This window comes from Anolis sagrei, chromosome Y, assembly GCF_037176765.1.
Source record: "Anolis sagrei isolate rAnoSag1 chromosome Y, rAnoSag1.mat, whole genome shotgun sequence".
NCBI classification, from domain to species: domain Eukaryota; kingdom Metazoa; phylum Chordata; class Lepidosauria; order Squamata; family Dactyloidae; genus Anolis; species Anolis sagrei.
The window spans coordinates 12,485,618-12,497,860 of NC_090035.1; the positions used below are offsets into that span (position 1 = coordinate 12,485,618).

Genomic DNA, 12,243 nt, shown 5'->3' on the forward strand with positions numbered 1-12,243 from the left:
CATATATACATACATAGATATCCCTGGGGTCGCATGAAAATTTCTAAGGCAAAATGGGTTTGCGAGTGGACAACGTTCAAAAAGGCCCCGTCTAGATGACCCTGGGTCTTCCTCCCAACTCTATGAAAGACAACGTGAATCAAGTATTAGTCTAAAACAACTTTGAATCTTCTTGATAATATTCAATGCCTGGCTTTGTCCCATTCTGGGCATAGTTTCAACCCATGGCATTCAAGAATTTGGGTTTTCTTGGTGACGCCTAGGTGCGACTTCAGAACTTGCACCATCGTGGTTTCTTCCGCTTCTCCCTCCTTCAATACCTAATTTCCTCTTCTTTGGGCTTCTCCTCGCCTGGACTTGATGCTTTGACGTTTGGCCTTGTCTCCCCTGAGTCACTCACTATTCAGCCATGGAATAAACTGGTTTGGCCTGGGGAGATTAGGGCGAACATCTTGTCCCCATTCATGGTGGATTTGGGTAATCTCGCTGACAACCCATTACTGGGGCTGAGCGTCTGGAGACGCGTGGGAGGAGGCCGGGTGGTGCCATTTGGCCGTGGGATCTTGCTTACGGTCAGCATCTTTACGGGCAGGTTGTGAATCATAGACCTGGATAACACCCTAGAGGTCATGTAGCCTGACCCCTTTCGCTGGAGGAGCCCCCAATGAGGCTGTCAACTTCCCCGGCGGTTGTCCAAAAGACACATTCTGCTCCAAGGAAGTCTATTTTCCCCATTGAAAGGATGAATTCCAAAGTCTAGGCGTGACCAAGAAAGACCAAGATAACAACCAAAGTTTAAATGCGCTGGATCGAAACTATGCCCGGAATGAGACACTGAATGTTCTTGAGACTATTCGGAGTTGTTTTAGACTAATACTGGGTTTACATTGGATTTCATACAGTTGGGAGGAACACCAAAGGTCATCTAGACTAGGCCTTGCTAAGCTTTTTCCACTCGCGACCCCTTTTTGTCTGAGAAACTTGTATGCCAGCTCGAGTATCTACATGTATAATAAAAGTCTATGTATGTATGTATGCATGTATGTTTCTGTCAGTCTTATCTATCTGTCTGTCTTTATATATGTATGTAAGTATACATCTTCCTATCTGGCTCTCTCTCTCTCTCTGTGTGTGTATATATATGTGTGTGTGTGTGTGTATCTCTATCTATCTGTATATATGTATGTATTATCTATCTGTCTATATCTATCTGTCTATCTGTATGTATGTATGTATTTATCTGTTTATATATGTATCTGTCTGTATGTGTGTGTATATATATGTATATCGATCTATCTATCTATATGTATTGATCTATCTTTTGGGGTATGCATCTCTATATCTAGCTGTCTATCTGTGTGTGTATATGTATGTATGTATGTATGTATGTATGTATGTGTATCTGTATCTGTATCTATCTATCTATCATCTATCTATCGATCTCTATCTATCTATCTATCTGTCTATCTGTCTATCTGTATGTCTATCTATCTATCTATCTATCTATCTATCATCTATCTATCATCTACCTATCATCTACCTATCTACCTCTCTCTCTGTATCTCTATCTATCTATCTATCTATCTATCTATCTATCTATCTATCTGTATGTATCTGTCTATCTCTATCTATCTGTCTGTCTGTCTGTCTCTGTGTGTGTATACACACACACATGTATATATGTATGTATCAATCTGTCTCTATCTATCTATCTATCTATCTATCTATCTATATCTATCTATCTATCTATCTGTATATATATGTATCTGTCTATCTGTCTATCTATCTATCTATCTATCTATCTATCTATCTATCTATCTGTATCTCTATCTCTATCTACCTATTTACCTGCCTATCTACCTATCTACTTATCTACCTATCTATCTCTCTATCTATCTGTCTGTTTGTCTGTATCTCTGTCTGTCTGTCTGTCTATCTTTGTGTGTGTATACACACACACACGTATGTATGTATGTATGTATGTATCCATCCCAAGTTTATATGTATTTTTCAAGACAACACTCACTTCTAGATTGCACAGTAACTCCCACCGATGAGGGATCTGGACCAAACTTGGCACACAGACCAACATGACCAGCAGAAAATATTGGCACAGTTTTGGTGTGTGTGGGGGGGGGGGGGGGGGGGAATTGACCCTGGATTTTGGGAGTTATAGTTCACCCCCTATCTAGAGAGCGCTATAACTTCCATGGCAATGTATCTTGACTAAACATTGCACACAGACCCAACACAACCAACTTTAAGTACTGGTGGGGTTTGCGGGGAATTGGATCTGGATTTTGGGAGTTCTAGTTCACTCACAATCAAAGGGAGATGATAGAGCATGATGGGAGATAGATTTCATCCATATGTGAACAACACTGATGATGGATCTGGACCAAAGCGGGAACATGGTCCCATCATGCCCAACTTTAAATACTGGATATTGGGAGTTATAGTTAACCCATATCCTGATGCATTTCTTAAAGGGTCCATTCATTGAATCCAAAAGCAAACACTGACTCCTTCTAATGTTTACCTTTACAAAAGGCCTAACCCGGGCATCTATCTATCTATCTATCTATCTATCTATCTATCTATCTACCTATCTATCTATCTAAATGGAAGTATGTATGTTCCGCAAAAGCTTCTACATGGCTTGATGGACCTGGACCTCTTTTTTGCAGGGCTTCAGGGCTTTGGTGGGAGGGCCATGGGATTCCTGGAAACTGATTCCTGGTCACTTTGGCCCTCTTGAACATACTTCGAAGTGACTTGATCCAAATGCGCTTCAGGACCTCAGTGAGGAGGCCATCCGCACTGCAGGCCACAGCTCCGTCCTATGGCCTTCTGGGATTTGTGTTTACCTCCCGAGAAGGGTAAACACATTGGCAAATTAGAAGTCCCAGGACATCATAGACTTGAGCTAGGGCGGTCGATGTGGAGGTCAACCTGCTCCCATTCTGCAATGTGGACGCAGCCTTCGCCTCGGGGGATGCATGCGCCGTTCATCTATAATCTCTCAAAGAATGTTAATGCCCTCTTTGAATGCGCATCTGCCTCTGATGCGTTGCAGGTGTGCAGCCTGGGAGTGGAAATGGCACCTGGAAGAGAAGAATGTGCTGCGCATGCAGGAGAATGGGGGGATTCTCGGCTCTGTAGTCCAAAATAGGGACTTTCCCCAAGCGACATCTATTGTTAAGGGCTCGATAGAGAATATGAACCAGAACAACGGGGGATTCTGGGCACTGTAGTCCAAAATAAGAACTGTCCCCATGCTTCACCCATTGTTAAGGGCTTGGTAGATACCAGTATTGGGTATGAACCAGAACAATGGGGTTTATGGGTTCTGTAGTCCAAAATAGGGACTTTCCCAAGCGTCATCTATTGTTAAGGACTTGGTAGAGACAGTGTTGAGTATGAACCAGAACAATGGGGGATTATGGGCACTGTAGTCCAAAATAAGAACCGTTCCCATGCTTCACCCATTGTTAAGGGCTTGGTAGATAAGAGTATTATGTATGAACTGAAACAATGGGGATTATGGGCACTGCAGTCCAAAATAAGAACTGTTCCCATGCTTCACCCATTGTTAAGGGCTTGTTAGATAGGAGTATTGGGTATGAACCAGAACATCAGGGGATTATGGGCACTGCAGTCCAAAATAAGAACTGTTCCCATGCTTCACCCATTGTTAAGAGCTTGGTAGAAAAAAGGTATTGGGTATGAACCAGAACAATGGGGATTATGGGCTCTGTAGTCCAAAACAGGGATTTCCCCAAGTGGCATCTATTGTTAAGGGCTTGGTAGAGACAGTGTTGACTATGAACCAGAATAATGGGAGATTATGGGCATTGTAGTCCAAAATAAGAACTGTCCCCATGCTTCACCCATTGTTAAGGGCTTGGTAGATAAGAGTATTGGGTATGAACCAGAACATCAGGGAATTATGGGCACTGCAGTCCAAAATAGGGACTTTCTCCAAGTGGCATCTATTGTTAAGGGCTTGGTAGAGACAGTGTTGAGTATGAACCAGAACAATAGGACAGAGTTGCACTCCATCTGAAGATGTGAGTTCGCAGCTTGGGACTCTTCCTGGACTCATCACTGAGCCTGGAACCTCAGGTTTCGGCGATGGCCAGGGGAGCATTTGCACAATTAAAACTTGTGCGCCAGTTGTGCCCATACCTTGGAAAGTCATACTTGGCCTAGGTGTTCCATGTTCTTGTCACATCTCGTATAGACCACTGCAACACACTCTATGTGGAGCTGCCCTTGAAGACTGTTTGAAAGCTTCAAGTAGTCCAACGGGTGGCAGCCAGATTACTCACTGGAGCAATGTACAGGAAGCATACAATTCCTCTGTTGCATCAGTGCAACGTCTGCTAATCTGCTACCATGCACAATTCAAGATGCTGGCTTTAGCCTACACAGCCCTCAATGGTTCTGGCCCAACTTACCGATGAGAGCATTAAGATCTACTGGGGAGGCCCTGTTCTTGGTCCCACCCCCATCGCAAGTACAACTGGTGGGGACGAGAAACAGGGCCTTCTCAGTGGTGGCCCCCTGGTTGTGGAACTCCCTTCCCAGTGACATCAGACTGGCCCCCTTCCTCCTGAGTGAACACATGGTTGTGGGATCAGGCGTTTGGATAGTGCAATAGAGAACTAGCATAGTTGTAGCAACACAATCGACGACTATACTAAATATCATGGTTTTAACAGTTTTATCGTATTTATATGTTTTTAAATAACCCCCCCCCCCGGGCCCGGTGGCGCAGCAGGTTAAATCACTGAGCTGCTGAACTTGCTGATCGAAAGGTTGGTGGTTCGAATCCGAGGAGCGGGGTGAGTGCCAGCTGTTAGCCCCAGCTTCTGCCAACCTAGCAGTTCGAAAACATGCAAGTGTGAGTAGATCAATAGGTACCGCTTCTGAGGGAAGGTAACAACGCTCCATACAGTCATGCCAGCCACATGACCTTAGAGGTGTCTATGGACAACGCCGGCTCTTTGGCTTAGAAATGGCGATGAACACCAACCCCCAGAGTCAGACACGACTTAATGTCAAGGGGAAACCTTTACGTTTACATATGTTTTTATTTTGCTTTATGTATATGATATATTGTATTTTACTTGTTATATATGCGATATTGAATATTGACATACTGTAAGCCGCTCTGATGCCCCTCTGGGGTGAGAGCAGAGGGATATAAATAGAGTAAATAAATAAATAAATAGATAAATCTGGGGATTCTGGGCTCTGTAGTCCAAAATAGGCATAATTTTCAAGCAGATCCCTTTAAAAGTACCGAATTCTCCAAAGTCTTCCGCCCTGAAGACTTTCCCCAATTCTCCTCTGGTTCCAGCCAATAAAGGAAGCTATTTCTGCCTCATTTTCCTCCATTTCATTTTTGCTGCTTCTGCAAATGCCTCCTCCTTCTTCCTTGGGGCCAAAAAAAGACCGAGGCATCAATGCGGAAGGCACCCCGCCCTGGGATTCTTGCCCTTTTCGACTTGAATGGATTCGTTCCCTTGGCACCTGCCCCGCCTTCAAGTCAACGCCAAGCTCCAAATTTATTATTATTATTATTATTATTATTATTATTATTATTCATTTTTGCAGCTGCCACTCAACTGCCAAAAGAGAGCAAAAGAGCAAGCAGAAAAGTGGTCCAAAAACATTTGGGGAATTAGGGCCAGGAATTATGGAGGTGCTCAATGAGGACTAAAGGCATAAAGCTGTTCAACAGTGGAACTCTGTGCCTCAGGGTTCCATTGGAAGCTCCTTCTTTGGAAACTGATAAACAGAGACTGGATGGCCATCTGTCGGGGCACTTTGTGCTTTTCATGCATGGTCCAAAAACATTTGGAGAATTAGGGGGAGGAATTATGGAGGTGCTCAATAAGGACTAGCCTCATGGTCAAAAGGCATAAAGCTGTTCAACAGTGGAACTCTCTGCCTCGGGGTCCAGTGGAAGCTCCTTCATTGGAAACCGATAAACAGAGACTGGATGACCATCTGTCGGGGGCACTTTGTGCTTTTCTTGCATGGTCCAAAAACATTTGGAAAATTAGGGGGAGGAATTATGGAGGTGCTCAATGAGGACTAGCCTCATGGTCAAAAGGCTGAAAGCTGTTCAACAGTGGAACTCTGTGCCTCAGAGTCCAGTGGAAGCTCCTTCCTTGGAAACTGTTAAACCGAGACTGGATGGCCATCTGTCGGGAGCACTTTGTGCTTTTCCTGCAAGGCAGGGGCTGGACTAGATTATTCTATTATACTAACCAACTGTATTATTCTATGATACTAACAACAACAACAACAACAGCAACAACATTTCCTTTTGGATTATGATACCTGGAAATGCCAACTGGTTCCAGCCCAATATTATAACTACCAACCTTTGGACAATGGGATCAAGCTAGCGAAAAGTTTCTTTTTGGACTACAGTGCCCAGAATCCCCATTTGTTGTGTTTCATACCCAGTCCTTTTGGACTACAAAATCCCAATTAGTTGTGGTTCATACCCAGCCCTTAACAATGGTTTCGACTGAGCCTTTCATGATGGGCAGTTGACAATGGGAAAAAGTCCCTATTTTGGACTACAGTGCCCAGAATCCCCAGTTGTTCTGACTCATACCAAGCCCTTAACAATGGGATCAAGTTTGGGAAAGTCCCATAAAGTCCAGAAATCCCCCAATATTGTACCTAACAAGCCTTTTACTAATTTTGGACTGCAGCACCCAGAATCCCCACTTGTTCTGGTTCATACCCAATAGTGTACCTACCAAGCCATCAACAAAAATAGGAAAAGTCCCTATTTTTGGACTACAGTGCCCAGAATTCCCTGTTGTTCTCGTCCATACCTTTTATCGACCAACCAATTAACAATGGATGACGCTTGGGCAAAGCTATGACCTATTGTTAAATGTTTGGATATTGAGCTGAAACAGCTGGGGCTTATGGGCACTGTAGTACACAAAAAGGAAGTTTCCCCAAGCTCTGGCCCATTGCTAATGGCTTGATAGGCATGGTATTGGGTTGGAACCAGCATAGCTGGGGATTCTGGGTGGCGTAGTCCAAATCTTTCCCAATTTGTTAAAGGCTTGATTGAAACCACATTGAGCCAGAACAACTGGGGATTCTGGGCACTGCAGTCGAAAAGTGGGAACGATTCCCATTTCTTAAAGACTTTGGAGGTCCAGTATTGGGCTTGAACCAGCTCAGCTGGGGATTCTGGGCACTGTAGTCCAGGAAAAAGGGACCTTTCATAACCTTTTCTTTCTTTCTGCAGACGGACCTGTATTCGGGCGCCCTTTTCGTTCAAGTCTGCTTGGGTTGGAATCTCTACCTTTCGACCGTCTTGATGCTTGTGGTCACTGCCATTTACACCATCGCAGGTAACTGGTCATTGGGGAGGGGGCAAATGGATTAATTAATGATATAATTAATGGGCGAAATCCATATCCATCAAAATCTTGGGTAGCTAATGGTATAAATAAATAGTCATAATGCAAGCTTATTCGACTGAAGGAGGTTCTAGAGCAGAAGGAGTTTCAACAGGTGCTTACCTGTTACTTACCTGGCCCAGGTAATCAGGAACCCCAGCTGGGATTCTTTCATGCTATTGAAAGGAGAAGGCTCATCTCCAGCTTTCAAGGTTGATGGTTTCTATATCCAATCTACCCCAAAAGGCACCTGATCTTGGAAGCTAAGCAGGACAGGCCCTGGTTGGTTCTTGGATGGGAGACCGACAATGAATCACAGGCTGTATTTTGGAGGAAGAAACTGGCAAAAAAGTGGGGTCCCCATAAGTCAACAGTTGTCTTCAAGGCACACAATAATATTCTAATTTTTTTTGCATTGTTTGCAGGGGGGCTCACAGCGGTCATCTACACAGACGCCCTGCAAACCTTAATCATGGTAGTCGGCGCCGTCATCTTGACCGCCACAGGTAAGGCCTTACTTCGGGTGCATCTACACTGTGGAATTTAATGCAGTTTGGTACCACTTGGACTGCCATCACTCAATGATTTGGAATCCTGGGAGACGTAGTTTGGGCAAGGACTCGGACTACACAGCACTGGATAAAAGACAGACGGATAAGAGACTGCATTTGAATGCGTACCCAATATTCTCATTTATTGGACCCATATTTAGCAGCTTTTGCTACCATGCAAAATGAACCAGAAGGTACAGAAAAGCACATCCCTGTTTTTGAAGTTTGAATGACTCCAGTGGGTCATTTTTTCCCCATTCTTTTGACACCGAAGTGGCCAAAACGATGCCTCATTTGCCAATAGAAGGTCCTGGGCAAAATAAATCTGAATGTTTACTTTCCACATCAGGATGAAATGAGGAGATTATTCCTCTTCTATTTACTCAGGGAAGATGGGCAAAGGAACATTGAACCCTACCTCCTTAGTTAGAAAGGGGATGCAGAGAAGAGTGGAAGGTGAGTCCTGACTCCACAATGTTAGAGAGGGAATAATCTCAAGAAGCAAATGCAGAGGCAACCATGCTGTCTAGATCTGCTCCGACCCCTTTGTCTCCAAGCTCCAAACATTTGAAGAACTGGCATTTTCACCTCTCATCTGGAGCTCTGGCAACCCTAAGCCCCATATGGACTTCTCTTTCCTCCTTCTTGTGCAGCTTTCCACAAGATTGGTGGTTACCCCAACTTGGAAGAGGCCTACTTGAGAGCGGTGCCCTCCAAGACCATCCCAAACACCACCTGCCACCTGCCCAGGCCTGACGCCATGCACCTCTTCCGGGACCCCGTCTCCGGGGACCTGCCCTGGACCGGCATGACTTTTGGGCTCTCCGTCCTGGCCACCTGGTACTGGTGCACCGACCAGGTAAGACAAAGCACCTCAGAGCTGTCCCTTTTTCCATACATCTCGGAGTTCTGACATTAGCCCAAATCTCCCTGGCGGACCTGTTGTTCCTTTCGGTTCTGTTTTGGAGAAGCCTCCTTAACCCTTCCCTCTAGGGACCTATAGGATCTCCATTTGGAAACGGGACCATTGGATTGGCATGACTTTAGAGCTCAATAAAGAGGTTGTTCATGGCTACATTGACCTTTCCCTCAATGGACTCATGAAACCATTAAACTGGCATGGCTTTGGGGCTCAATGGAGAAGTTGTCTGTGACCTCATGGACATTTCCCTCTAGGAACTCAGAGGATCTCCATTTGGAAAAGGGACCATTGGATTAACATGACTTTGGAGCTCAACAGAGAGGTTGTTTGTGGCCCCATTGACCTTTCCCTTTACAGACCCCTAGGATCTCAGACTGGAAACGGGACCATTGGACTGACATGACTGGAGCTCAGTAACGAGGTCGTTCGTGGCCTTGTTGACCTTTCCCTCTGCGAACACATTGGGTCTCCATTTGCAAATTGGACCATTGGATTGGCATGACTTTGGAGCTCAATAGAGAGGTTATTCATGGTCTTGTTGACATTTACCTCTAGCGACCCATAGGGACTCCATTTGGAAATGGGACAGTTCAATTGGCATGATTTTGGAGCTCAATGGAGAGGTTGTTTGTGGCCTTGTTGACATTTCCCTCTAGGCAGTGGTTCTCAACCTGTAGGCCCCCAGATGTTTTGGCCTTCAACTCCTAGAAATCGTAACACCTGGGAAACTGGCTGGGATTTCTGGGAGTTGTAGGCCAAAACACCTGGGGACCCACAGGTTGAGAACCACTGCTCTAGGGACCCATAGGGTCTCCATTTGCAAATGGGACCATTGGATTGCCATGACTTTGGGGCTCAATGGAGAGATTGTTCATGGACTCCTTGACCTTTCCCTCTAGGAACCCATAGGGTCTCCATTTGCAAATGGGACTATTGGATTGGCATGACTTTGGAGCTCAATAGAGAGGTCGTTTGTGGCTTTGTTGACATTTCCTTCTAGGGACCCATAGTCTCCATCTGGAAATCAAACAATTGAACTGTCATGACTTTGGGGCTCAATGGAGAGATTGTTCATGGACTCCTTGACCTTTCCCTCTAGGAACCCATAGGGTCTCAATTTGCAAATGGGACCATTGGATTGGCATGACTTTGGAGCTCAATAGAGAAGTCGTTTGTGGCTTTGTTGACATTTCCTTCTAGGGACCCATAGAGTCTCCATCTGGAAATGAAACAATTGAACTGTCATGACTTTGGGGCTCAATGCAGATGTTGTTTGTGGCCTCATTGCCCTTTCCCTCTAGGGACCTATAGGTTCTCCATTTGGAAATGGGACCATTCGATTGGCATGACTTTGAGGCTCATGACCAAAATAAATGATTTGATGACCGAAATAAATGATTTGATTTGATTTGAGGCTCAATGGAGAGACTGTTCATGGCCTCCTCCCTCTTGGAATCCATAAGGCCTTCATTTGCAAATGGGGTCATTGGATTGGCATGACTTTGGAGCTCAATAGAGAGGTTGTTTGTGATCTCATTGACCTTTCTCTCTAGTGACCCATAGGGTCTCCATTTAGAAAAGGGGCCATTAGAGCGGCATGACTTTGGGGCTCCATTTCGGAGCCATTCGATCCCAACCCTGCTCCCACCGGGTCTTGGAATCTTGGGTCTTGCAGTTCCTAAATCGACCAAAATCCCAGGATTGAAGTAACTGGTGGCCTTAGTGACCCTTGTGGCCCTCTTTCAAGTCGGACCACTGGACTGACGTAGCTTCGGGGCTTTTTGTTTTGGTGCCCAGACCAGGTAAAACCAAAGCCCCTCGAACCCTTTCCTTGTGCCCACCAACCAAAGCACAGACTCCTTTTTCTGTTCCTAAAGCAACCACAATCCCAGTGGGGAGTTGACCTTTTGGCACTGTTCTTAATCGGACCTCTGAACTAGCATGACTTTGGAAGTCACTTGATCTGGTGCATGGACCATATAATCCAAAGCTCCTGGAACCCAACCCTTCTGTCCACTGGGCGAATGCACCGGCCTCATTTCGATGGTTCTCTGAAACTCCTAAAAGAACCAAAATCCCAATGGGGAGATTGCCCGCAACTTCACTGACCCTTTTGGCTAGGATTGCCATTTCCAATTAGACCACTGGACTTTGGGGCTCTGGTTTTTGGACCCACCTTCATGCCCACCAGATGAACATGCGGATGCCCTTTCGATTGATCTCAGAGCTCTGCAAATAAACAAACTCCAAAATGAGGAGATTGCTGGTGGCCTCATTGATCCTTTCAGCAATATTTTGAATTGACCACTGCACCAGCATGACTTTGGAGCTCTCTGTTTTGGTGCATGGACCAAATAAACCAAAGCCCCGAGAACCCAATCCTCATGCCCATTGGGTGAATGCACCTTGCCCCCTTTTCCGTAGGTCTTGGAGCTTCCAAAAGAACCAAAATCCCAATGGGGAGATTGTTCGTGGTTTCATTGACCCTTTTGGCTGCGGAGCTCACAGTGTCTCCATTTCAAATTGGACCACTGGACCAGTATGACTTTGGGGCTCTTGGTTTGGGTCAGACCAGGTAAACCAAAACCCTTCAAACCCACCCTCGGGCCCATAACGGCGAATGCGCCGACCCTATTTCCGTGGGTATTGGAGCTCCTAAAAGAATCAAAATCCCAAACAGGGAGGTCATCCAAGGCGGCCTCATTGACCCTTTCGGCTCCGTTTGGAGTTGGACCACTGTCCGGCCTTGTTCTTGAGGTGCTTGGATTGCGACAGTTTGGACAAAGGGATGCCGAAGGGAGTCTTTATCTCTTCCGGCGCTCTTTGGGTTTCTTGGCACGATCCGGCAGTCGGCAAGGGCCCCCCGGACCCCCTTCCGTAGGAGTTTTTGCTGGAACTGAAGGATTCCCTTTGCCAGTACGGCTGGCCTCTGGGGCTCGAGGGCACATTTTTGGCGTCCCGTTGGAATTGGGCGTCTTTGGGGTTTTGCGAGGGTCCGCTTTGGCCTCTTCTGGGGGACATTTGCACCCTGGATCCGTAGCAGAACAACTGGAAATGGAGAAAACGAAAAAAGTGTTGGCTTTTGTTGGTTTAGATAATTCTCAGCCTAGATTTGAAAACATCTAAAATGTGGATAATTTTGAAAGAGTAAAAGCATGCAGAGGGACCCAATGGTTGGTTAAATTCTTGCACTGGGGCGCATTTCCGCTGTCGAATTAATGCAGTTTGATGCTGCTTTAATTACCATGGTTAATGCCATAGGATCCTGGGAGTAGTAGTTTTGCAAGTCCTTTAGCCTCCTCTAGGTGTATCTGTGGTGTAGAAT

The 12,243-nt window shown here is 45.6% G+C and overlaps 2 protein-coding genes across 4 annotated transcripts in view; one reads left to right on the forward strand and one right to left on the reverse strand.

Moving 5' to 3' along the window:
• LOC132782105 (sodium/mannose cotransporter SLC5A10) overlaps positions 1–12,243 on the forward strand; it is an 84,448-nt gene that overhangs the window by 7,886 nt on the left and 64,319 nt on the right. For both annotated transcript variants that reach the window (XM_060786784.2, XM_067461893.1), the window contains 3 exons: positions 7,292–7,397; positions 7,871–7,951; positions 8,650–8,855. In XM_060786784.2, the coding sequence (XP_060642767.2) occupies positions 7,292–7,397; positions 7,871–7,951; positions 8,650–8,855 (393 nt within the window). The remainder of the gene's footprint in view (positions 1–7,291; positions 7,398–7,870; positions 7,952–8,649; positions 8,856–12,243) is intronic.
• LOC137095347 (protein FAM83G-like) overlaps positions 8,113–12,243 on the reverse strand; it is a 47,971-nt gene continuing 43,840 nt past the window's right edge. Inside the window, exon 5 of one of the 2 annotated variants that reach the window (XM_067461891.1) lies at positions 8,113–11,966. In XM_067461891.1, coding sequence (XP_067317992.1) covers positions 11,619–11,966 — 348 coding nt within the window. In that variant the 3' untranslated portion in view covers positions 8,113–11,618. The remainder of the gene's footprint in view (positions 11,967–12,243) is intronic. The other variant, XM_067461892.1, reaches the window with a different exon arrangement.